The sequence below is a fragment of the Saccopteryx leptura genome, chromosome 5 (assembly GCF_036850995.1).
Source record: "Saccopteryx leptura isolate mSacLep1 chromosome 5, mSacLep1_pri_phased_curated, whole genome shotgun sequence".
Lineage (NCBI taxonomy): Eukaryota > Metazoa > Chordata > Mammalia > Chiroptera > Emballonuridae > Saccopteryx > Saccopteryx leptura.
Genome location: NC_089507.1, coordinates 3,434,733 through 3,460,781, shown reverse-complemented (window position 1 = coordinate 3,460,781; position 26,049 = coordinate 3,434,733). Strand labels below are relative to the sequence as shown.

General features: G+C 54.9%; 2 protein-coding genes across 2 annotated transcripts; one reads left to right on the top strand and one right to left on the bottom strand.

The window, feature by feature from the left end:
* Positions 1–3,220: 3,220 nt before the first annotated feature.
* Positions 3,221–6,546, bottom strand: CFAP184 (cilia and flagella associated protein 184). Its single transcript, XM_066386117.1, has one exon. The coding sequence runs from the start codon at positions 6,402–6,404 to the stop codon at positions 4,794–4,796; it is 1,611 nt and encodes a 536-aa protein (XP_066242214.1). The 5' UTR covers positions 6,405–6,546; the 3' UTR covers positions 3,221–4,793.
* A 217-nt stretch (positions 6,547–6,763) lies between these two features.
* On the top strand, positions 6,764–25,735 carry TADA2B (transcriptional adaptor 2B). Its single transcript, XM_066387630.1, has 2 exons — positions 6,764–7,289; positions 21,286–25,735. The coding sequence occupies exons 1-2, from the start codon at positions 7,020–7,022 to the stop codon at positions 22,276–22,278; spliced, it is 1,263 nt and encodes a 420-aa protein (XP_066243727.1). The 5' UTR covers positions 6,764–7,019; the 3' UTR covers positions 22,279–25,735.
* Positions 25,736–26,049: the final 314 nt, after the last annotated feature.

The window sequence follows — 26,049 nt, the reverse complement described above, 5'->3', positions numbered from 1 at the left end:
CTTTTCTTGAACTTTCGAATTTTTAAAATTCAGGACACCCCCCCACACACACACACAAATGCTCATTGTATATAATTTGTAAATTACAGAAAAGCACAAAGAAAATAATTTTTATTTTATCACCCAGGAAAGAGATACTTTTATCATATCCTGACCTTTTCCCCGTTTTACAGGTGAGTACATTGAGGCTTAGAGGGTTGTGGTGTTTGTCCCAGGTGACAATCGGAAGAGAATGGAACCCAGGTCAGCCTGGGACTGGAGTCTTTGTCCCCAAGCACGACACTGTATTCTCCTTACGCATCTGCCTTCATCCTTTGGGGGAGATATTAGAAGACTTCACATGAGTTGAAAAGTTGGGGAGGGTGTCGGTTTATTAATTAAACATGCACTTATTGAATCACTGTTTTTTAAAATGAAAAGTAGAGGACCCTTGAGAGGAATGTTGCATGGGAGGGAGGAGCCATGAACTTCAGCGATGCTCTTCCTGCTGGTCCGGCTCCGGCTAGCTTCTGCTATGTCCTCCATTCAGGGTGCCGTTCATCACTCTGACGTTGACTTTCTGAAAGCTTGAAGCATATAAAGCACCAAATTGGGGTGCATTAACTTTCTTAATTTGTGGACAGACACCCTCAACCAGTGGCAAAATCTAAATTGTAGCTTTAGATGAACTTAGGAAAAAAAGAAAGCATGTATTTAAATTTACATAATTTAAAAGTCCCAAATGTGTTAAGTCACCAGAAATGGTTCTCATTTCCCGATGAAAAAATGTCCGCCCTGGCCACAGAGCGTGGGTGGTTAGAACATCGTCCCAGAGCACAGAGGTTGCCAGTTCAATCCCTGGTCGGGGCACATACAGGAACAGATGGATGTCCCCGTTTCTCTCTCTCTCCCTCCCTTCCTCTCTCACTAAAATCAATAAATAAATGTTTAACAAGTGTGTCCTCAGATGCCTGCTAGTGCTGTTAAAACAAAGACCACCTCCTGTAACACTGAAGGGGATACTTTGGACTCAGACTCATTTCCAAAAGGCTAATTTCCATGTAGCCCCTCACTCAGATTTTACTGGGCCTGCATTTTTCAGGCCCTGCACTTTCTGACAGAGGAAAAATTTTTTGCCTGTGATTTTAGCATTCATAAAACTAATCTTCATTTGGAGGTTTCTCATCCTGCATGGACAGCTCTGTACCTGTAGGGTCATCCTTCCATGACGACAGGCCTGCATCCCTGTCATTTTTTTTATATATATATATAAGTTCATCTGCAGCCCAGAGTTTAGGTTTTGCCACTGGTTGGGGGGGGGGGGGGGACTGTCCATAAAATGCTTCTACTTCTTGAGGATTCCTCTTTCTACCTGTAGTTATTTTTGAATCCAACATAGGAATTATCAACGCCTGACATGTATTAAGCATTCAAGTAATGCTTAGCTTTCAGGAAAACGAGACTGGCTTTATATTCATAGTATATTCGACACATTTATTGAGCATTGATGATGCGCATGGCACTAGGCTGGTTTCTAGGGGAAATAAGCCCCAAGTCCTTGCCTTCCAGGGACTTTATCTCATTGAGGTGCAGAAAGCTGAGCAGACAGGCACACAGCAGTTGGTAGAAGGCTGGCCCGGGACTAGAGGCAGCATGTCAGTAAAACTGGGGAGAGGACTATTTAGGGCAGGGGTCCCCAAACTATGGCCTGCGGGCCGCATGGGGCCCCCTGAGGCCATTTATCCGGCCCCCGCCGCACTTCTGGAAGGGGCACCTCTTTCATTGGTGGTCAGTGAGAGGAGCATAGTTCCCATTGAAATACTGGTCAGTTTGTTGATTTAAATTTACTTGTTCTTTATTTTAAATATTGTATTTGTTCCTGTTTTTTTTTTTTTTTTTTTTTTTTTACTTTAAAATAAGATATGTGCAGTGTGCATAGGGATTTGTTCATGGTTTTTTTTTTATAGTCCGGCCCTCCAATGGTCTGAGGGACAGTGAACTGGCCCCCTGTGTAAAAAGTTTGGGGACCCCTGATTTAGGGTCTGTGGCAGGCTTCCTCAAGGTGGTCCCTCTGAAACAATCTGTGAATGTGTTGCTATTCCATGGTGAAGAGATCTCCTATAATCTAATTAGGAAGAACCTTGTTATGATCAGGATTAACCTCTAGTGAATTGTAACACTGTAGCATGCATTAGTGAAATTGAAGCGCATTGGTAACTTTACTCCTTAGAACAATGACTGCCTCTTCAGTTTCTTTTGTTATCTTTGTGCTCTCAAAAACCTGCTTCCGCTGAGGTCAAGGACAATGGGGGAATGTTTAGTTTGACCTGGATAATTAATTGCCAATGGGCCAAAATCTGCTGAAGGTATCTCTTCTCCCTCTAGTACAGGGGTAGTCAACCTTTTTATACCTACCGCCCACTTTTGTATCTCTGTTAGTAGTAAAATTTTCTAACTGCCCACTGGTTCCACAGTAATGGTGATTTATAAAGTAGGGAAGTAACTTTACTTTATAAAATTAATAAAGCAGAGTTACAGCAAGTTAAAGCATATAATAATAATTACCAAGTACTTTATGTCAGATTTTTGCTAAGTTTGGCAGAATAAATCTTTATAGAACTTAAACCTTTTTATTTATACTTTGGTTGCTCCGCTACCGCCCACCATGAAAGCTGGAACGCCCACTAGTGGACGGTAGGGACCAGGTTGACTACCACTGATAGTGAATCAGGAGGCTGGGTACCCAACAGTACAGTTTTGTGCCTTCACCAAGCATATTGTTAGTTTCACCTTGAAGTCTCCCAACCACAGAGGAACAGTGCTGCTTTTTGTTGGAGGCTATTTGCCAGTGACTTACTACTTTACTTTGGCCTTGATGAACAGGTAGAGAAAAAAGAAAAATTGTAGAGGATAAGGAGAATGGAAATAGGAAGTCAAAGCTTTTTGCAAATGGTTACATTTGTGTGGTAGGATAAGTATATTATTATAAAAAGTGTATTTAACATGTGGACTATAAAAAGAAAATTTTTTTAAAGGGGAAAGTCAATTTAATGTAAAATAAATTACATTTTAGATAACTTATTACACAAAAGCCAAGCTCTGATTCTGTTGTACGCAAGTCATTGGTCTTTAAAATTGACCTAAAAAATATTTTGATGGTATGCCGACTTATTTTCTTTTTTTTTCTTTTTTTTTTCTTTTTTTTATAAAAAGGAATTTTAATTGACCTTTATTGGCATCAAAGGAAAAACACTTTAGAAAACAAAACCATCCAAAGATAAGGTTGTTGGGACATTGTCAGGACCAGCGGAGTCACCTGCCTGGAGTGGGGTGTCTAATATTCATAAAAGGTATTTAGCACCAAAAAAATAGAGTATCCTTCCTGTGACCCACTTAAGGTTAGGGATGGGAGAATACTTTTAATACCAAAGCTTCCCATCTAGAAATTTAACCTAAGATTAAGAATAAAACCAAGCCCCTAGCTCCAGAAGCATCAAGGAAAACTGAAAATGTTAGTCACTGATGCTGCATTAAGGAGATAGACCTATCATGAACTTTCTTACAGTAACACAAGGAATAACAGGTATTTTTAATATTTGATATAGAACCACATGAGGGTTCTGTTCCCTTCCTGAAAACAAAAGGCGTATGATCAGTCAGTAGTGACCACCCCATACATTTTGCACCTGGCAAAACCACCTTCATTGAGCCTGACCTGTGGTGGCGCAGTGGATAAAGTGTTGCCCTAGAATGCCGAAGTCGCCCGTTTGAAACCCTGGGCTTGCCCGGTCAAGGCACATATGGGAGTTGGTGCTTCCTGCTCCTCCCCCTTCTCTTTCTCTCTTCTCTAAAATGAATAAAGTCTTAAAAAAAAAATTAAAAACCATCATTGTCTTCACTAGACAACAAGATTTCATTTCTTGGTACAGATCAATGCCTTCCTTTAGAGGATCCAGGAGAACATTTCATTAGAATTGAAGACAGTCATTGGGCTAGAAACAAGCATCAGTAGTTAAGCAGACTGAGCCTCTCTTCAGCGAACAGCTTCTTCCCTATTATTTCTCCCGTTTCCTGGAGGTGTGTGTGTGTGTATCTCTATCTATATCTATAGACATACACATGCACCAGAAGTTAGGCTAGTTACATACAAAATTTTAGGTTCATCTAAGGGGATTAGTGAGCTTTGAATTGAGACGGACTCGGGACTACAAGTTTAATAAATTCAAAGGGATTTAATAACTAGCACAGAAATTTTGGGCATAGCCTGCCCATTGGTTGACCCCTCCTTACATATTGAAGAGGAATAGTTCTCCTTAGTATCAGCTCACTGAAATTATGAAATTGCTCAGATAAAACGGCTTTGCTGTTTAAATTTTATTTTAGAGGGGAAGGGAAACATCGACTTGCTTTTTCCTGTTATTTATGCATTAACTTGTTGATTCCTGAGTGTGCCCTGTATCGAATCCGCAATGTTGGCGTTACCAGGGTGCTGCTTACTTAACCCACGGAGCTACCGAGCCAGGGCTTGAAAGCTGTTAGGAGAAGTCAGGTACATTACCTGTTGTTTGTTTCTCTGGGCCTATTTTACATACACCCCCCCCCCCCAAAAAAAAAAACAAAACCTGACTTCTCACCCAATTTTGTGTTCAGCACTCGTTTGGAAGCTGAAAAATTACAAGACAAAAATGTAGTTCCAGCCTAAATATCATAGGCCTTTTAAAGAAGGGCCAAAAAATAAAAGGGAGAATAAAAGTTAACGAAGAATAACGTGTGCTGAGGTGGAAACTGCCGGTGGGCCCTGCTCCTCTGCCGTTTCAGGGGGGAAGGAAGGCTCTGGCTTCACGGATCTTCTGCCTCACCCCTCGGCAGGACAGAGCCAGCCCGGCGTGGTGGCGCTGCAGGGACTCCAGGCGCTCCTTGAGTAGTTCCTTCTTGCCCACCTTGTCCTCCATGTCCCGCAGGAGCGGCTCCTTGCCCAGCAGCCCGCACTTCTGGTTCAGCTTGATGTTGTCAGTCCGCAGACGGTCCCGAACTTGCTTAGTCTTGGTCAGCAGGTCCCTCCTTAGGGCCACCTGAGTTTCAATTTCCAAAAGCTGGGACTTTTTCCTTGCGTTCTCAATATCCACGAAGTATAACTTTTCCTTCAGGTGGGTGATGATTTGCACGTTGTTGTTCACCTTGTTGCGCAATTTCAAAAGCTCCTCGTTTCGCGCCTCGACTTTCTCATTGAAGGTCTGGTTCTCAATCTTAAGCTGCTCGAAGTCGATGAGGAGCAGGCCCTCGGCCATGTCCTCCTGCGTTCTCATCCTGGTTGCAAAATGCACCAGGCTTTGCTTCAGTTGCACGTTCTCCAGCCTCACGGCGCTCATCTCTTTCTCCTTCTTGTCCTCCAGCGCCTGGATCTGCTCCACCTCTTGCAGGGCGGCCTGCCGACCGCCCCTCATCCAACAGCTGCCCATGGCCTGTATCATCACCTGCTTCTTGAGTGCCTGGAAGCTTCGCCATTCCTTCTCCACCCTGGAGAGCTTCTCATTGCACTGCTGCTTGAGCTGGTCTAGCTCCTGGTGATACCACTCCAGGTCGTCGGCTTCCTGCTTCCTTAGCTCCTCCAGCACGGCCAGATAGCGGAGGTAGGCTTGCTCTTTCTCGGGGGCGTCGGGCTCCGTGCCCTTCTCGGGCACCTCGGCTGCTGCGTCCAGGCCCTTCTTCTTGCGCAGCGACTCGAAGATCCTGTGCTGCAGGTAGATGTTGTAGCGCTGATACAGGCTCCGCTTCTCCATCAGGGAGCGGTACTGTTCCAGGAGCTCAGAGCGCAGCTGCTGTTTCTGCAGCTTCTGCACCTCCTCGGTCCATTCCAAATCCTCACCCTCGTCCAGACCGTTCGCTCCCAACTTGCTTTTCGCCCGGCTTCCTTCCCCACTCTTCCCCTCGCCGCCCTCGCTCTCTGCCTCCTCCTCCGATCCTTCCCGCTCAGCCTCCGAGGCTGGCGCAGCCTCTTCCCGGCCGGTCGTGGACAGCGGCACAGAGACCCACGACAGGGTTTTATTCCTCTTCTTCTGCTGTACGGTGTTGTCCTCCTCCGGCGCCTTCTTTCTCTTCTCTTCCTCGGGTTCCTCGGGCCCGCCGTCGGACCCCGGCTTGGCTGGCTCCTCTGGCTCGGCCGGCCACTCCCGCTCTCCAGGTTTCTCCTCGCCCTCAACATCGGTGGCCGCCGACCCTTCCCTGAGCTCGGCGGGCTCGGTCGGCTCGGCGGGCTCGGCCGCGGCGGCGCCTTCCTTCGAGGTCTCCACGGCTTCCGGCTTCGGGGGCTCGGCCGGGGACTCGGGACCAGAGCTGGCCGTGATCCCAGACAGCCGGGAGACTACGCTCATTACGTCTTCGCCCTCCGGCTCAGAGGCGCCGGTGTGTTTAAGCTGGCGGTCCATCTCCCTCCGCCTCCGCCAGCGCAGCTGAACCTGGCAGCAGGCTGTTAGGTTTCCAGGGGCAACCAGGGCCGCTCGCGGTGGGCCCGGCGATTGGCTAGGAGTCTTTCCGACGCTTTTCCGCTTCTCCCCGCCTTTCAGCGGACTCCAACCAATGGAAGGTCGTGACTGGACGAACGGCGGCGTTGATTGGGAGAGGGCATAGACTCCCGCCGAGAGGGGCGTGGCGTTCCCGCCGCGCTTGCTTTCCGCTCATTTCCCAGCGCCCGGGTTGGGGCGTGGCGTCGGGAGCCGCTGGGCGGGGCGGGCGGCCGGCGCGAGGAACGCGCAGGCGCAGAGCGGCGAGCCGGGCCTCCGCGCGGTGGCGCGAGCGGGGCGCCTGCGCGATGCGGCGGGGCGACGGCGGTGGCGGTGGCGGCCGGGCCGGGCCCGAGGGCGCCTGCGTGCTGAGGCGGGACGCGGCCCGGCTGGCCGGCTTCGGCGGCGCCTGGGCGGGGCGGCGCGGCAGCGGCGAGCGGCGGTTGCTGGAGCACGGCAGCGGCCCGGGCTGCGCCGAGGGCGGCGGCGGGCGCAGCAGCAGCGGCGGCGGCGGCGGGCGCGGGCGGCGGGCGGGGGAAGATGGCGGAGCTCGGTAAGAAGTACTGCGTGTACTGCCTGGCCGAGGTGAGCCCACTGCGCTTCCGCTGCACCGAGTGCCAGGACATCGAGCTGTGCCCCGAGTGCTTCTCGGCCGGCGCCGAGATCGGCCACCACCGCCGCTACCACGGCTACCAGCTGGTGGACGGCGGGCGCTTCACGCTCTGGGGGCCCGAGGCCGAGGGCGGCTGGACCAGCCGCGAGGAGCAGCTGCTGCTGGATGCCATCGAGCAGTTTGGCTTCGGAAACTGGGTGAGCGGCGGGCCCTGCGCGGACCCCGGGCGGGAGGCGCTGGGGCTCGTCCCCTCCTCGGTCGCTCCTGACGCGACGCGCACCTGCTCGTTCGATGCACAGCGCCCTGGGCCACCAGCGAGGCGGGCACAGTGCGCACGGGAAGCCGGAGCGCAGAGAGGTTAAGCAACCTGCCCAAGGTCACACAGCCAGGAAGCAGCAAAGCAGGGGTTTGGACCGGGGCTTTCTGGCAACCGAGCCATTTTCCTGACCTTTAGGAAATACTTCGTAGGTGTTGCGTGCGCACTGTGGGTAAGACCCGGCTCCCTACTTGAGTGGGAACGGGCGGACAGAGGCAGGTCAGGAGGAGCACCGAGGAAGGAGTTGGTTTCGTTTGGAGCCCTGGCGAGGTGAAGGCCAGACAAGCTTCGCACACGCCCCGGGTTGTCACAGTCCGGTGGCACCGAGTTTGCACCGGCGGCCCCACCTGCTTGGTGCTGCTGTCTGTGCACGTGTGTGCGCGCGCCCGTGTCCCTGGCCAGGGCCGTGTCTATCCTGGGAACTCACAACACCCGGGACGGGGTTTGCGGAGTGGGCAGTAGGAACTGCACAAAGGAGCCTGGCTAGGAGGCGTTTGTCCCGGGCATCGCTCTCTATGAGAAGGTTTCCGTAGGGGCTTTTATCCCACGGGAGAAGGTGCGAGCTGGCCTGGATTCCTTCGTGCCAGCGGGCGGGTGTGCTGCACTCCTTGAGAGGGAAGTGCGTGCTCTTCCCTAGACGGTCTCTGAGGAGCGCTCTCCGCTCTGGAAGAGGAAGCTTTTGCCTGTATGAGAAAGTAAAAATCCAAAAATAATTAAAAAAAAAAAAAAAAAAAGAAAAGGAAAATCTCTGGTTGTGTTCCGGCCAAGAATCGCAAAGGGTAAGTGGCTGCCTCCCGACATCATGAGGAGTAGGGAGGAGAGACACCCCATCCCCGGAATCTTTCCAGACCCTTCCACATGGTGGGCCCCTTCTTTCCTGAACCAGTACTCGTTCTCGCCCCTTCTCCAGAATTTCTCCCCTCCTGCGGGCTTCCTGTAGAAGGCTCCCTTTGTCCCCAAACCAATCCTGCTTCTATTTCCTTTTGCTGTTCTTTCCGTAAACTGAGCCAGTCTTCAGGGGCCAGTACTCATTCTACACCCTGGATTATTTACTTCTCTCTCAACTCCTTAGACAGGGCTCTGCACATTCTCACCTAAGCACCAGCATTGAGATCACCACTCTCCAGAAACTGCCGTCACCTTGTCCTGAAATGCTGTTCGCTGGTGTGTATTAAGCACATACGACATTGTGAGACTGTCAGACTACTACCCCTTGTCCGTATCTGCTTAGCTCCTGGGCACGCTGGATGAATCTCAGCTCCTCCTTCCAGGTCCAGCTCAGCAGCAGCCCTGTCTTCAAAATTGTTCTGGGCCTGACCAGGCGGTGGCACATTGGGTAGAGCGTCAGCCTGCAATGCTAAGGACCCAGGTTCGAAACCCTGAGGTCGCTGGCTTGAGTGCTGGCTCACCAGCTTGAGCTTGGGGTTGCCAGCTTGAGCGTGGGATCATAGCCATGACCCCCTGGTTGCTGGCTTGAGCCCAAGGTTGCTAGCTTGAGCCCAGGGTCACTGGCTTGAGCAAGGGGTCACTGGCTCGGTTGGAGCCCCCAGTCAAGGCACATATGAGAAAGCAATCAATGAACAACTAAAGTGCTGCAACTATGAGTTGATACTTCTCATCTCTCTCCCTTCTTGTCTGTCCCTGTCTCTCTCTCTCACTTGCTGGAAAAAAAAAAAAATTGTTCCGGAATCACACTGCTTCTCACAGCCTCAGTCCAGACTGTTTCTCTCCTGCCCTGGCCACATCTGGAGCCTCTCGTTTGGTCCTCCTGCTTCAGCCAGGAGCCCTGTGGCCTGTTTCACACACCATAATCAGGGTGGTCTTAGAAGACATGTCACATCACATCCCGTTAGTGGCTCCCAGACCCACTTCCACTTCACAGCCTGCTGGGCCTTCCAGTAGCTGCTGCAGTCTGGGGTCTCAGCTGCTGCCCCCGGGATCGTTTTTTATTTCTTTTGCTTAGAGGTCTCTTTGCCAAATTACAGTTTTTGACTGGTCTTTCTTGTTACATGTCAGTGCCTCAGAGACATCCCTTTCCCACACCACCCTTATAGGACATATCTGCAGTAGCACCTAGAAGAGCTGACGTGGCCGGGGCCTTCGCTGAGTGCGGGGGGCCTCGCTGAGTGCTGAGGCCTCGCTGGGCACCGGAGGGCCTCACTGGGTGCCGGGGCCTCGCTGGGTACTGAGGCCTCAGTGAGCTGGCTGCCCAGGCCTCACTGGGTGCCCGAGGCCTTGCTGGGTGCCCCGGCCTCACTGAGCTGGCTGCCCCGGCTTCGCTGGGCGCACGGGCCTCGCTGGGTGCCAGGTGCCTCGCTGGGTGCTGGGGCCTCACTGAGCTGAGTGCCTGCCGGTGGCTGAGCTGGGTGCCCGGGCCTTGCTGGGTGCCCAGGCCTCGCTGAGCTGGGTGCTAGGCCTCGCTGGGCGCCCTGGCCTCGCTGGGTGCCGGGGCCTCGCTGGGTGCTGGGGCCTCGCTGAGCTGAGTGCCGGTGGCTGAGCTGGGTGCCCGGGCCTTGCTGAGCTGGGTGCCGGGCCCTCCCTGGGTGCTATGCATGCCTCTTGTGTTCCCAGCAGCCTGTGCAGCAGGTTTGAACTCGGTATTTTACTTCAGAGGCTGTGCTCCTAGCTGCACTGTCTACACTACCTTCCCTGCAGCACTGTGAGAAATAGAGAAAAACAAGCCGAGGGACTAAAACATTGATACCGTTTTGGAGGAAGCATGGGGCTGGAAGGGAGCTTTGTTTAAAGCAGTACCTTTCAAACTTTAATGTGCACATGAGTCCCCTGGAGGGCCGCTGAAAGTGCAGGTTCTCATTCAGAGCGTGTCAGCTGTCAGGAGAGGCGGAGCTGGAGGAGGGGGTGCCTGGGCCTGTGGCCCCGGGGCCTTCTTCCGGGCTGTTCCAGGGGAGGCTGCAGCTCTGCGTGCTAACCTTGCCTGGACAGGCCACACAGCGCAGCGGGCTCCGGTGTCTGCTGTGCGCTATGGGGCTGCCCACTTGACCCTCGCCTCGTCACATGCAGCTCAGATGTGTGGTTCCTTTCTGAGCAGAGCTGCAGCTGTGCGGATGAAACGGTCCACGGGTGCTGTGTTCAGCACCTGCCGGTTCTGGGCCAGGCTCCTGCACACACATGTCCGTGCTCTGCCCAGCAGCTGTGGAGGGACTCCTTCATGTACAGCTGAAGTCCAGGAGGCCCGGCTTTTCCCGTGCTAAAGCCAAGGTTTAGATTCAGGCCTGTCGATTTCGACGTCTGGGCTCTGACCTCTCAGTGTAAGAGCATTAGATAATGTGGGTCGGACTTGGCGTGGGAGCTTCTGAGTGCAGCTGAAGGCATGGCTAGCTTGGAAGGGCTTTTTGATGAGTGGAGTCTGGACCTGGTTCCCCCTCGGGCACTCGCTGTGTGGGATGGGTCGGGGGCCTGCTGTGTGTGGGAGCCGGCTTCATGGACCAGGTGGGGAGTAAGCAGCAAGGCCTTGTGCATATTGGGGACGGTGACACAGAGGAAGGCAAGACTGCGTTCTGGTTCTCAGCTGGCGGGTGACCTGTGACCTTGGGGTTGTCCTGTGTTGTGTGGAGTTCGTGGCGGTGGGTTATTTCAGGATACCCCAAGGTCTCATCTACCCACACTTTGTTCCAGGAACAGGTGTGGCTGAAGGATGTTAACAGGCCCGGAGGGTTTGGGGACGAGCCGTGTGGCCAGGCTCTGACACTCGGGGTGCATGCATTTGATGACAAGCGGCAGAGGGGACAGGCGGGGAGAGGTGCTTGTGAATACGAGACCAGGGACCCACAGTCACGTGACCAGGGGTTTTGAGAACCTTGAGGCAGTTCTTTTGTGCTGGGTGCCGTGCAGATTCCAGAGGTGCAGGTCCTGCTGGAACGCGTACGCAGACCTACATGCCAACATGAACTATTTTACGACAGTTCCGGCCTGTAGTAGGTGAGCTGTAGACTTCTTGATTGGTTGTCAGACATTTGAGCAGTTTGAAGAAGGCCAGAGTTCCTCTGCAGGTCGTGATCAGATGGACTTTGGGGGTGGGTGAGGGTCAGGCTAGCTTTGAAACTAGATTTTGAATTTTAAAAGCATGTGGGTTCTCTGTAGCTGCACTGGCCTGACGGGGGGGGGGGGTGCCCACCCGGGGCGTCCACATGACACTGGGAGCTGGGAGAAGCCCTGTGTTGAGTAGAGTACTGGGATGAGCAGGGCCTCCGTGAGGGGGGCGGAGCCCAGGAGGTGAGGGAGGCCTCCCAGCTGGGACGTCAGCCTTGGAGTGGAGTGAGGAAGGTGCGGTGGTTGGGAGGATGGCCAGTGCAGGTTGTCACAGGCCGAGTGGGTAAAGAGGACGTGTGTGTGTGTGTGTGTGTGTGTGTGTCCACAATTTAATGTCAGAGCCCTGCAGGTGAGGAAAATCAAAGACTGAGAAACAGGGTGGAACTATACACAATACAGGATCCTGAGTTGGGTCCTTGGTCAATGAAGGATGTTGTTAGGGAGATTGGCAAAACTTCAGTGGGAGCAGAGGTTTGCATAGTGATAATGCAACTTTTATTTTTATTATTTTAGCAAGAGAGACAGACAGACAAGAGGGGAGAGAGACTCATAGTTGCCACACTTTAGTTGTTCATTGATTGCTTCTCATATGTGCCTTGACGGGGGTGGGGGTGGGGGTGGGAGCGGTAGCTGAGCTAGTGACCCCTTGCTCAAGTTAGCCACCTAGGGCTTCAAGCCAGATGACCTTTGGGCTCAAGCCAGCGACATGGGGTCTTGTCTATGACCCCACGCTCCTGCTGGGGACCTCGGGGTCTTGAGTTGTTGGCAAGTCCCAGGTCCACTCTGTCCACCGCACCACCGCCTGCTCAGGCAGCATCTTTTAAATTTCACAAATTTGATGGTGATAATGTGGTTACATAGGAGAAAGTCCTTGTTTGTATGAAAATCATACAAAATTACTCAGAAGTGGTGTTTTGTGAGATTGCAGCATAATTTCAAAATGGTAGAAAATGAAACAAAATGTCTGTGAAGTTCTCGGTAGACGGTAGACCGGGCCGGGCCTTGTGCCTGTGTGTGCGTGTTCAGGCTGACTGGTGGAGACACGCAGGGTGTCAGGAGTGCGCCTTCCCCTCTTGTAGAAGGCCGGGTGATGGCAGGCGTGTGGGTAGGCCCTGCGTGGGGCCCGTACTCGCTGTCAGTCCTGCAGCACTCCCTGAGGGCCCATTCCATGTCAGCGCCTGTGCTGGAGGCAGGGGCCACCCCCAGCCTGGGCTTTGTGGTGGGAACGGGAGAAGTGAGACAGCCATGTCCCCTTGCTGTCTGCTTACATGGACTCGGGGTCTCGCTTGGTGCAAAGGGGAGGAGGAGGCCTTCCAGGTGGAAGGGTGGTTGGACAAGGGCTTTCTACGTCCCAGGCGTGTGGTGTGCTAAGGAGCCAGGCAAAAGCCAGGGGGCCTGAAGCAGAGGCTTCAGGTTGGGGATAGGCAGGTCAGGGTGTGTGGGGTCACATTTTGAAAACCCTTGAGCTCCGGGCCACCAGGGTGTGATGGGGTTTTGAAGCTGATTCAGTCGGAGCTGTCCCTGGGTGCGAGCTAGCACCCCACTCTGAGCTGGGCCGTTCATGTTGACTCACAGTCCTGGCCACACGACCTCCTAGGCCCTCACTTACCAGTGAGGGAGCAGCGGTGGGCAGTGAGAGAATGACTCTGTGCCTAGAACCTTCTCTGTCATTGGCTCACCAGTTGTGTAATAGAATCATCTGAGGATTCGGGGTTCTCAGGGACTCCCCCAGACCTCCTGCACTGGCACATCTGTGGAGCAGGTCTGGAAGTGGTGGTTGTGGAAAGGTTCCCAGGGAATTCCAACAAGGTGGGGCCATGGAACCGCATTTAGGAACCCTGAGAACAGCCACCTGTCGCTGAGGCAGGAGTCCCTTCTGCGGGACTGGGGAAGCCCCTCCAGGGAGTGTTTTGACAGTGGGGTTGGGAGTTGCTATTAAGGGTGGGGAGGGGGAGAAAGCAGCCCCCGTGAAGAGGGCTGGGCAGAGCAGTGCCTTGCTCTTCAGCAGGGCTCACAGCTCCCCGGGCCTGTCCTCTGGGTAGCAGGTCTGGGTGGGGCTGGGAACGTGCATTCCGAACAAGTCTTAGGTGGTGTTGATACTGCTGGCTTAGGATCCCACCTTAAGAACCACTGATGTGGACTAAAGCCTACCACTTTAAAGTTGTTCTTTTTTACTTTTAAAAGTTTATTTCTATTGTGGTAAAATAGTAAGACATAGAATCTATACCGTCATGACCATTGTTAAGTGCACACACAGCTCAGTGGCATCAAGTGCATTCACATTGTTGTGCAGCCGTCACCACTGTCCTCTCCAGGCCTTTTCCCTCTTCCCAGACTGAACTCTGTCCCCACTGAACCCTCACTCCCCTCCCCTCCCCTCCCCTCCCTTCCCCTCCCCTCCCCTCCCCTCCCCCTCTCCCCCCTCCCCTGGCCCCGTGGGTGCTCTCGCGGGGGAGCCCGTGGGTGCTCTCGTTGGGGGGGGCTGGCCCCGTGGGTGCTCTCGTAGGGGGAGCCCATGGGTGCTATCGCAGGGGGGGCCTGGCCCCGTGGGTGCTCTCGCAGTGAGGGGCCTGGCCCCGTGGGTGCTCTCGCAGTGAGGGGCCTGGCCCCGTGGGTGCTCTCGCAGTGAGGGGCCTGGCCCCGTGGGTGCTCTCGTAGCGGGAGCCCGTGGGTGCTCTCATAGGGGGAGCCTGTGGGTGCTATCGCAGGGGGGGCCTGGCCCCGTGGGTGCTCTCATAGGGGGAGCCTGTGGGTGCTATCGCAGGAGGGGCCTGGCCCTGTGGGTGCTCTCGTAGGGGGAGCCCATGGGTGCTATCGCAGGGGGGGCCTGGCCCCGTGGGTGCTCTCGCAGTGGGGGGCCTGGCCCTGTGGGTGCTCTCGTAGCGGGAGCCCGTGGGTGCTCTCATAGGGGGAGCCTGTGGGTGCTATCGCAGGGGGGGCCTGGCCCCGTGGGTGCTCTCGTAGGGGGACCCCATGGGTGCTATCGCAGGGGGGGCCTGGCCCCGTGGGTGCTCTCGTAGGGGGAGCCTGTGGGTGCTATTGCAGGGGGGGCCTGGCCCCGTGGGTGCTCTCGTGGGGGGGCCTGGCCCCGTGGGTGCTCTCGTAGGGGGACCCCATGGGTGCTATCGAAGGGGGGGCCTGGCCCCGTGGGTGCTCTCGTAGGGGGAGCCTGTGGGTGCTATTGCAGGGGGGGCCTGGCCCCGTGGGTGCTCTCGTAGGGGGACCCCATGGGTGCTATTGCAGGGGGGGCCTGGCCCCGTGGGTGCTCTCGTAGGGGGACCCCATGGGTGCTATCGCAGGGGGGGGGGCCTGGCCCCGTGGGTACTCTCGTAGGGGGGAGCCTGTGGGTGCTATCGCAGGGGGGGCCTGGCCCCGTGGGTGCTCTCGTAGGGGGACCCCATGGGTGCTATTGCAGGGGGGGCCTGGCCCCGTGGGTGCTCTCGTAGGGGGACCCCATGGGTGCTATCGCAGGGGGGGGGCCTGGCCCCGTGGGTACTCTCGTAGGGGGGAGCCTGTGGGTGCTATCGCAGGGGGGGCCTGGCCCCGTGGGTGCTCTCGTGGGGGGGGCCTGGCCCCGTGGGTGCTCTCGTGGGGGGGGAGCCCGTGGGTGCTCTCGCGGGGTGGCCCCGTGGATGCTCTCATGGGGGGGGCCTGGCCCCGTGGGTGCTCTCGCAGGGGAGCCTGTCTGGGTGCTCTTGCAGACCAGTGACTGAGTGGGTACCCACAGGTGGTGGTGTCGCGGGACGTGACAGCAGTGCAGACGGAGCAGAGGGCAGGGAGTTGCGTGTGGAGCCTGTGTTCAGTCAGTAGGGAAAGGAGACAGGCGTAGGATTGACTGAGGGCCATGTGGGGCCTGTCCCAGCACCGTCTCCTAGGAGGCCCCTCCTGGGTCTCCTGCTCACATGTTCTCACTAGCTCCACACAGCCAGCCTGCAAGGTGGCAAGGCCAGCGCCAGGTCAGATGAGAGGGAGCCCCGCGGGCCTGCATCGCGCAGCTTGTGAAAGAGGCGCACCTCAGCACGTCCTGTCAGCAGACATGCCCGCGGCTCTGGACGTGAGCCCAGGGGTGAGGGGTCAGTCCAGGAACGCCCCTGCCCGGGCTCCAGAGACAGTGGACCCCATGGCTCTGTCTCCGTCTTCCCTTTGGGCTGGGACAGTGCCTGCCCATCCTTTAGGTCGCGCCACGTCCCTCCGTCAGAGACAGCCTCTGCCGGCTCTGTGCTGGCCTCTGCCCCTCCTGCCACCACAATGCCCATGCCCCTCGCTGTCGGGGGTCTCGTTGCCCTCAGAGCCGCTGCCCAGGAGCCTCCGCTTCATGCGGGAGGGTCCTCCAGCTGCCTCTGCCCCTTTGAAGCCCCGCAGCCCCTGTGGAATAAAGCCACCCCAAGGCCACTGCCTGTGCTTCCCCGTTGGGACCCGCAGGGGAGAAGGGATGTGAGAGGACGAGTGCAGTGGCGCTTCGAGCGTGCCCGGAAGCTCAGGCTAGTCCGTTTGCTCAAGGTGCTGCTTTGTACTCAGAGACAGAACGGAGTTCTCTGCAGCCAGAAGCAGGTGCCACACGCCCTCACCCAGGTCCCGGAGCCTGGGGCTGAGCTGCAGTGCAGGGAGAGGCGTGGTGGCTCGTTGGGACGTGCTTGTCTGGACAGAGGGCCCCTGGTAGGCAGCGCCCTGCAGGTGTCAAGTGTCCGGCACCGAGACTGGTGCGTGCAGGGCGCTGCAGCACGAGGCAGTGTGGGGACAGGGTCGGTGGTGTCTGCAGGGAGATGCATGCTGTTCAGACAGGCTCAGTGTGGACTGGCCTGCTGCCCTTGGGAGCAGCTTCACCTCAGTTTATTCTCCTCCTCTGTAAACTGTGTGTTACTGCTCACACTGCACGTGGGATTGCTTTGTGCTGCATGCTCACGTTAACTGTTACAGCGACACGGTCTTTCTTCCACCTTGACGGAGCCCTCTGAGAGGCTAAGGAACGGCTAGTAAGTAATTGAGCTGGAATCGAATCCAGCTCTGGGGATCATTGATGGCTTCCTGGAGGAGGTGACTTGTGTTCTGAAGGATGAACACAGGCTGTGGGCATGAAGCTCACTGCTTCCTGGAAGTAACAGTGGCCAGCACTGAGGGAAAGCAGTAGTCTAGCTGGGTGCCCTCATGATCCTCCTCGCCGTGCTGTGAAGCAGTCGTGTGTCACTGAGACTCAGGGAGGTCAAAGAAGTAATGGATCCAGTTACTCAGGAAATGATCCTCTGCACTTGGAGAAAGAGGCTTTCCATCGGGGATGGGCAGGGGCGGTCTGAAAGGCCCTGGAGAGCACAGGGAGGTGTCTGGCCAGTATGATGGATGAGTACTGTGTGCCTTCATATTTTGTAGACAGTTCATTTTGAAAGAGGATGTAGAATTACCAACTTGAAGGGCATTAAAGAAATGGGTTTTTTTTTCATTTTTTCTTTTTTATATTTTTCTGAAGTTAGAAGTGAGGAGGCAGAGAAACAGACTCCTGCATATGCCTGACCAGAATCCACCCGGCACGCCCACCATGAGGCAATGCTCTGCCCATCTGGAGTGTTGCTCTGTTGCAACCGGAGCCATTCTAGCACCTGAGGTGGAGGCCATGGAGCCGTTCTCAGTGCCCAGGGCCAACATTGCTCCAATGGAGCCTTGGCTGCAGGAGGGGAAGAGAGAGCTAGAAGAGGGGGGAGGGGGAAGAAGCAGATGGGCTCTTCTTCTGTGTGCTCTGGTCAGGAACTGAACCTGGGACTTCCATACGTTGGGCTGACGCTCTACCACTGAGCCAGCTGGCCGGGGCTGACATTAAAGAAATGTTTAAAGCTCCAGTCAGCTACCTATCGGTCATCATTTCTCAAAAGGAAATATGATCTTAATGCGCCCCAGAGTGGACGTAATCCTGGGGTGAAGGACTGTCCTTTAAATGGCAGAGTTTAGCTTGCAGGAAAATCTACGTCATCCTTATATACATATTTTTAAATTTCACCCTTGATCCTGGCCAGCCCAGTGAGAGGCAGTGTGTTTGCTGATGGGAGCCTTGGATAGCTAGGCCCCATTGAGTGTGTGTGGAGACCCCCAGGGCAGAATGGTGGGGTGACCCTGGCCGGAGCGTCGATAGAAGCCTGAGTGAGGCTGATGGGTGGGAGCCGGCCAACCCGTGGTGACGACAGTTTCTCCGGACTTTCCCTGCTCGGGTGCTGGAGGCCAGCACGCGGGAGCCACAAGAAGGCGTGAAGAGGCCAGAGCAGCTGGAAGACCGGTGTGGTCCTCACTCCCTAGGAAGCTCACTCTCTAGAGATACTGTCGCCCTGTTTTCAAAGGACTTTAAAGAAGCAGCACCTGTCTCTCTTTATTTTTAATAGAGAGCATGGAGAAAAAACACACTTGGTCTCCTGCTCCTGTAGGCTGCAGTGTCGAAACTCAGTTCAGTGGACAGTTGTGCTCTCTGTTATACTCGTACTTGAGTTGAACTTTCTCTCTACATCTCATTCTCCCAAATACACGTCTGCTGCTTCTGTCTCTCCATCCATCTACCCATCCATCCATCCACCCACCCATCCATCCACCCACCCATCCACCCACCCACCCATCCACCCACCCATCCATCCACCCATCCATCCATCCACCCATCCATCCATCCATCCACCATCTGTCCATCCACCATCCATCATCCACCCATCCACCCATTCATCATCCATCTATCCATCTATCCATTCATCCACCCATCCATCCACCCATCCATCCACCATCCGTCCATCCACCATCCATCCATGCGTCCATCCATCCATCCATCCATCATCCACCCATCCACCATCCATCTATCCATCCATCATCCATTCATCCATCCATCCGTCTATCCATCCATCCATCCATCTATCCATCGTCCATTCATTCATCCACTATCCATCCACCCATCCATCCATCCATCCATTCATCCACCATCCATCCATCCATCATCCATCCACCCACCCATTCATCCACCCACCCATCCATCCACCATCTGTCCATCCACTTTCCATCCATGCGTCCATCCATGCATCATCCACCCGTCCATCATCCGTCTATCCATCCATCCATCCATCCATCTATCCATCCATCCATCATCCATCCATCCACCATCTGTCCATCCATCATCCATCCATTGTCCATCCATCCATCATCCATCCACCCACCCATCCACCCATCCATCGTCCATTCGTTCATCCACTATCCATCCATCTATCCATCCATCCACCATCTATCCATCCACCCATCTGTCCATCCATCCATCATCCATCCATCCACCCATCCGTCCATCCATCGTCCGTCCATCCAGCTCCATCCATCGTCCGTTCATCCCTCCCTCCGTCCACCATCCACTCATTCACCCATCCATCCAGATCAGGCAGAAACGTGGTGGAACCTGTGAGGGAAAGAACTGCCCTCGCGGCCAGAGTGCTGCTGTCACCTGTGGCGCTGTGATGCGGTGACAGGACACTTCTCTCCCTGGCGGGGTGAGTGAGTTGTGTGACCATCAGTACATGTAATCATCTTTTAAAATACCTCCCTTACTATAATTTCTCTTCATTGAACCTGTCTGTCTTCTGTGGATTCTTGTAAGAATCAGAGCTGTGTTGTCATTCTTACTGACATTGTTCCATTTTGCTCTCACTCTCCATTTTCACAGGTCTTGACAATTAGGGTCTTGCTTGTTTTCCTGGGCCTTTCTGATTAAAGTGACACGGTGGCCCCTGAGGGACAGTTGTCCTTCACGAGTAGCTGATGGCCCTGGCTCCTAGTGAGGCCTTTCAGCTGTCCTTAGGCAGCGGCTGAGGCAGATGATGGGTGTTCCTGGGCTCCTGGTGACAAGGCCCTCGCCCCTCAGATTTGTAGCTTCGTAAACACTGAGGACAGAGTCCCCTTTGTTGTAGAGTGGACCTGGACGGCGCGAGGTGTTGGCTCAGTGTCCACAGCTGACCGGCTTGCCCAGCCCAGGAAAGTGAACTGGTGTGGAGCGGCAGGACGCTTGGCGGGGGGGGGGGGGGGGGGGGGGGGGGGCGGAGGTGTCGGCCATGCACAGTGCAGCCCCTGCCCCTGCCAGAGGCTCCTTGCTGCTTCCATTTTCTGCTCTCTGTCCCCCGAGTGTGGTAGTGGTGGACATAAATAAAAAGTTCCAATAAATCATCTTGGTGTGGTCATATATTTTATTACTTAGAATCCTTCTTTTCTTCCTGGATTTAAGTTTTATCCACCATGATGCTCTGAGTGGCTGGTGTGCCCCTGCGGGTCCTCTCGCGGGGCTTGGCTTCCTGACCGTGAAGCCGCTAACGGCACCAGCTCCCTTGCCTGGAGCTCCCCGGTAACTGAATCTAGCTGCTGCAGCACTGGAGAAGCTGGTGGGTTAGGCCTGGCCACCCTGTGGCACCCCCCAGCACTGGGTGTTCAGCAACGGCAGGTGGCTACCTGGGTCACACAGAGTGGCAGTAGGTGCTGGAGTTTGTTTTCTGACCAGATGCTTCCTGGGAAAATATAATGAATAGATTTGTGGCTCATAGTGACCTCTTAAAGAAGCCTGTGAACATTTCATCCCCATAAGACCAGAATCTAATTTTAGCTCTGACCTTCCCTTTTCTTGTGGTAGGTCCCAGGGTGGCCGCCTCTGTTCCTGTGCCTTAGGCTCTGCCCCCAGCACCCCAGTGCCCGTGGGAAGAGCGCCTGTAGGGGTAGGGGTGCCTGACAGGAGCCTCGGGTATAGGGTCTTTTCACTGCACCACCAGCACGGACCTCCCCAAGCCCACTGTTGTCAGCCCAGCCACGTGGCCTCGCTGGTTTCTGGGGTTCCAGCTTGGCCCGTGGCGGTGCAGAGACCACCTCGATCTTGCAGGTGTGAGCGTTGCTGGGCGGAAGGCAGCTTTGTCTCAGGAGAAGAGGAAGGGGCGTGGAGGCTGTGGGCGGGCGCTGAGTGCTTGCCGGGGGATGAGTGCGCATTTTGGGCAGCTGCTTTCTCAAGTGGCTTTAGTGGTTGAGTTTAAGGAAGAGGGCTCTTGGCAGAAGGAAAAGATTGAAGGAGTTGTACAATTTCCTCCCATTAATAACTCTGGTGTTCATGGTTACCTTTTTGCAGGAGAGGGCCGAGTTTCAGAGCGCTGCCTGGGGTGGAGGCTGTCATAAATGAGGCCCCTGTTCCCTTTAAAAGGCGTGTGCTTCCTCACCTGTGCCGCCACTTCAGAAAGGACGGTGTGCCCCTTCTGAGCCAGGGAAGCATCAAAGTCAGAGGCTCAGCCCTTTCTGTCCCGAGGCAGACAGTGTGGTGGAGTGGGGCCACTCCTGTCGTCGGGGGCCCTGGGCTGTGAAGTCTGGACAAGTCTGTTCTCCAGTCTGGGAACGAAGGGGTTGTGTTGGGAGGAGGCGGTGCACCTGGTGCCCTGTGGCCCTGCTCACCTGTGTCTTGTTCCACTCACAAACAGCTCCCCCCACCCCACAGAAATGCAGGGTTAGAGAAGGGGCACAATGCCAGTCCCAGGTGGGCCCTGCTGGTCCTGTTTCAGGAACTAGATCAGTCCAGATCTGTCTCTGCTCCGCCACCAGCTCACACTGTGACCCCAGGCAAGTGTGCACGGCTCTGGGTCTTCACCTTGTCACGTGCGGAATGCCTGAAGGTCTCTTCTAGTGCTGACATCAGCCGATAAGCCTGGCCCGGGACGGTGTGGTTGACTTGGTTTTGGGAGGGGGTCTTGCTGGCAATAGGAAGTAGTCCAGGTAACCTTTGTGAAATGTTACGGAAATCTGTGCGGACTCCGAGTCTGACCCTCTGACTTTGGAAATGACCCTGACATTTGTTGTTGTAGGAAGACATGGCTGCTCACGTTGGAGCTTCCCGGACTCCCCAGGAAGTGATGGAGCATTATGTAAGCATGTACATCCACGGCAACCTGGGGAAGGCCTGCATCCCCGACACCATCCCCAACCGGGTGACAGACCACACCTGCCCCAGTGGAGGCCCCCTCTCGCCCAGCCTCACCACCCCCTTGCCTCCCCTAGACATCTCGGTGGCTGAGCAGCAGCAGTTGGGCTACATGCCGCTGCGGGATGACTACGAGATCGAGTACGACCAGGACGCCGAGACGCTCATCAGCGGGCTCTCGGTCAACTATGACGATGACGACGTGGAGATTGAGCTCAAGCGTGCCCATGTGGACATGTACGTGCGGAAGCTGAGGGAGAGGCAGCGGCGCAAGAACATTGCGCGCGACTACAACCTGGTGCCGGCCTTCCTGGGCAAGGACAAGAAGGAGCGCGAGAAGGCGACCAAGCGCAAGGTCACCAAGGAGGAGCGGGAGCTGCGGCTGAAGCTGCGGCCGCTCTACCAGTTCATGTCTTGCAAGGAGTTCGATGACCTGTTTGAGAACATGCATAAAGAGAAGCTGCTGCGCGCCAAGATCCGGGAGCTGCAGCGCTACCGGCGCAACGGCATCACCAAGCTGGAGGAGTCGGCGGAGTACGAGGCGGCGCGCCACAAGCGCGAGAGGCGCAAGGAGAACCGCAGCGCGCCGGGCGCCAAGCGCGGCCGGGAGGACGCCAAGGACGGCGAGTTCGCCGCCATCGAGAACCTGCCAGGCTTCGAGCTGCTGTCCGACCGCGAGAAGGCGCTCTGCAGTTCGCTCAACCTGAGCCCCGCGCGCTACGTGACCGCCAAGACCATCATCATCAGGGACCATGTCCAGAAGCGGCAGGGCATCCCCTCCAAGAGCCGCCTTCCCAGCTACCTGGACAAGGTTCTGAAGAAAAGGATTCTAAACTTCCTCACGGAGAGCGGCTGGATTTCCAGGGACGCCTCCTGAAGCCCAGCCCCCAGCTGGAGTGAAGCTGAAACCGCGCTGAGCCAAAATGACTGCGGGTGAGGGAGGGGACACGAACCGCTTTACCCCACTCTTCTTTTCTAAGCAACTTGAGTTTTGTTTTTTTAGGGTATAAATTCTTTTCATGGTCTCCGAAAGAAGCAATAGTAACAGTCTTAGATGAGATCATGGAGAAACACATGTACATTAGTCCTGGAAGTAGCACGTTAAGATGATCTGCGTTCCTTTGTTCAGTTTGGAGCATGTGAGGAGGTGGGATTGTTTCCTATGGGAGCCCCCCCTCTGCTACACCGCTTGTGCTGGCCCGCCTTCCCCTGCAACACAGGTTCCCGCTCAGCCCTGACACGTGGCACTTTAGAGGGGCTGGGTGGGGAGGCGGGGAGGCCACAGGATGGGCGAGCTTTCCTTGGAGCTTGAGGAAGAGGCTGGTGGGCAGCCGTGACCGGGTCCCAGGGCAGGAACGGCTCCTTACCTCGTGTGCTCTAGCAGAGCCCCCACCCCCTAGGGTGGGAACCTGGCTGTGGGGGGCGTGGCAGCAGGAGGACGAGTGCAGAGGGCCAGGACTCGGGTCTCTTCCGGGGGCAGCTGCTCTTTGTACGTGCTGTGCATTTCACATGCAGGATAGGAAGTTCACGGCTGAGTTCTGAGTTCTGGCGTTAGCATCTAGGATTTCCATCACAGTTCAAGTCCCCTTTTCACTGGAACCCTGACCACGCTAGCCTGCCTGAGCACCTTGCCTTTGGGCGGCCTCAGGCACTCAGCAGACGGGCCAGAGGAGATGGGGTGGCTCACACGGCTGGTCCAGGCCCCAAGGCCCTTTTGCTGCTTCTCTGGGTCACTGTCATGAACCAGACTCAGATGGGGCCCTGCCCAGCCCTGTTTAGGAGTTTTTTCAGGGACCCTCTTATGCAGTGTCTTCCCTTGGAACTGGGGTCAGCTGTTTGTCTTCCGGGCTGTTCAGGGCTCTCAGGTCCAGAAGCCTGCTCTAGAGCGGGCGCGAGAGCACCCCGCCAGCAGCCACCCCTCTGCCTCTCTGGCCCACAGTTAGTGAGACTGTTTACCTCCCAGAATGCTGGGCCTGAAGTTACATTAAAGTGAAGTTATTTGAAAGAAAAAGACCCTCATCATTTCCAAGGACGACATAGTTACGGTGCCTTTTCCTTTCTTTTTGTCTTTGTCCCCTAGGGTAAGTTTTTTCAGCATTAAATAAAACATTTCAAATATAGTGTACGTGGCTTCAGTGTCCACGGCACGCTGGCGGGGAAGCTCTCCTTGTCCACCAGGCCCGGGACTCCCGACAATGGCACTGAGCCCTGATGTTCCTCCTGGCGCCCCCCTGCGGGATGCCTGCCTTTGACAGAGCCAGTACTGTCTGCCACCAAACTGAGGGAGACAGCGCTCAGGTTTTACAAGTTCCTTAGCCAGGGGTCCTCACGCAGTTTCTGGACCAGCAGCGTCAGCCTCCTGGGAACCCGCCAAGTGCAGCCCAGGCCCCGCCCACCCTGGGGGCGGGGCCCGGAGCTCGGGCACAAGCCGCCTGGCTGCCTGGATGCAAGCCAACCTTGGAGAACCACCGGCTTTAGCTACCCTGGTGTTGTCTTTTCTGGGTTTTCTATGTCAGATGCCTAGTTTGGTGAGGTTTTAAATTTAGTCTTATTTTTCTATATAAAATGATTTTTCAGACTTTAAGCTTGAGAAGCAGAACACCCCTGCAACTGGCCCAGGCCAAGAGCTGTCAGATGAAAACTTTGTGTGTAAGGTTTCTAGGATGTTTATCTTTGATGTATGAAGAGTTTATTTAGGCTTGACTGTTTTAAAACACCATAATGAATGTATAATTAATTTATGTTAAGTATTAACACTTTTTTATAAGGGGAGAGTAATTTTCAGATTGGTTGCATTTATCCCAACCCCTCCAGCTATTGCTGTCCGTAACCCTGTTAGAGCCTTTACACTTCTATATTTAATTTTCATAATATATTAGTTACCATAGTCCCACAGAATTAGGTCTTTTCAAAATTTAAACTCCCAACTTTTCAGTCAAGTTCCATAACTCAGCTATTCTAAACTCTGGACGGCCAGCATTCCAAGGTGTGTTAAAATGGAAACTGTTTTTACTGCCCTTTCACTTATTAAACGAGTTGAGAACATAGTGTCATTGACTGCTTATCATAGCGCCTGGTCCACGAACCGGAACTTTTCTGAGCCAGCTTTCCGATGCAGGGTGGGGACAGCACTCCCATCAGACCATTTCTCCCCCCGACCCCAACTCCGCAGTGAAAACTGTTTAGCAGGAAACCCTCTGTGGCAGCCCCCCCCCCCCCTCCCCGCAGCCAGAGGAAGGCGCATCCGCACCGGGCCGCCGTTAGCAGACCGGCTGACTGTCCACACTGGGCATGGATCCAGGCCGCACTCAGCCAGACCCAGAGACCCGGATGGGTAAGGACTCAACAATTACAGTGTAAATAGTACAGCAGGTCCTCCAGTAACGTCATCTTGCCAAGACGCCAAAGGAGCCCAACTCGTTTATAGCCATTAGGCTGTGACAAAACTGGTTTCACAGAGGAGGTCCTGTACAGAGGTTCAGTGCTGTCCCACGCCTGGTGACCGAGGACTGGCACTGGGAGAACTGGCTCCCGGCGGGGAAGCCCACCCCTGGTCTGGAGTCAGCAGCATGGCTGCGGATGAAGAGGGAGGAGTTACTGCATGTCCCTGTCTTGTGCTTTCCTTACCCAGGCGAGTCCTGGGGGGGGGGGGGGTATACTCACAGCCTTATTTCTGGGATATGCCTGTGACCAAATAATTTAAATAGAGAAAAGTATTTTGAAATTGTATAAATTGACATTTTAATTATGGGAATATTACTTACATCTCTGAGTTATAAGCAAAGTAAAGCGACTGCCTGTCTCTTTATGCAGTGACGGGCTAGGCAGCCCTGCCCTTCGATCCTGGAAGGACCCCTCGGAAGCGCAGGCAGCAAGAGAGGAACTTGCTGTTTGTAACAGATGCGGAGGGCCCCGTGACAAGTCAGGTCAGCCTTTGCAGACTGTTCCTGCCACAGCAGCTCCCGAGTGCGGTTCCCGTCACGGTCCCCAGACAGACACACCGCCCTGAGCCACAGGCCGGCCATGCACCAGCCTGCTGTGCATGTCTGCGCGCACGCGTCCAACACAAAGCCATGTGGTTTGAGCAGAGAACAGGAGAGCGAGGTCACAGTTGTTTAGTGAGGAGCTCCACCAAGGTGCATGAATTAGTTATCAAAAAGTAGGAAAATAAAATTAGGGCTTTAATCTTCTTAAATAAAAATTTTAAACTAAACATTAACATTTAAAATTTAGCAAGCATGCACACATCAGATTTTGAGCAAGTCCATCTTACTAGGGAAAATACCTTCAGGTCATCTACCTCTCTGAATAGAAGATTTAAACAAGGTGAACAACTGGGCAAAAGTAACTGATTTTGCAAATTCCATTACTGGCGAAGCAAAGTGGTGAGAAGTGTTAGGTAGGTTTTCCTTTCACACCGCCCAAGAAAGCTGGGGCTGGTCACCGTCAGCACTGACAGTGGTTCTAAGTGGACTCCCTACGCTCTCCTCCAGGGCACCAGGGCCACGGTGTTCTGAGCGAGGACGGCGCCCACGCCCTCGCCTTGCCCTCACCGAGCGCAGTGTGGTGGGCTGAGTGGTCCGAGCTCACACCACAGGGAGGCAGACGGGCGCAGGGGGGCCGGCCAGGCTGCGGCCAGACGGCAGGA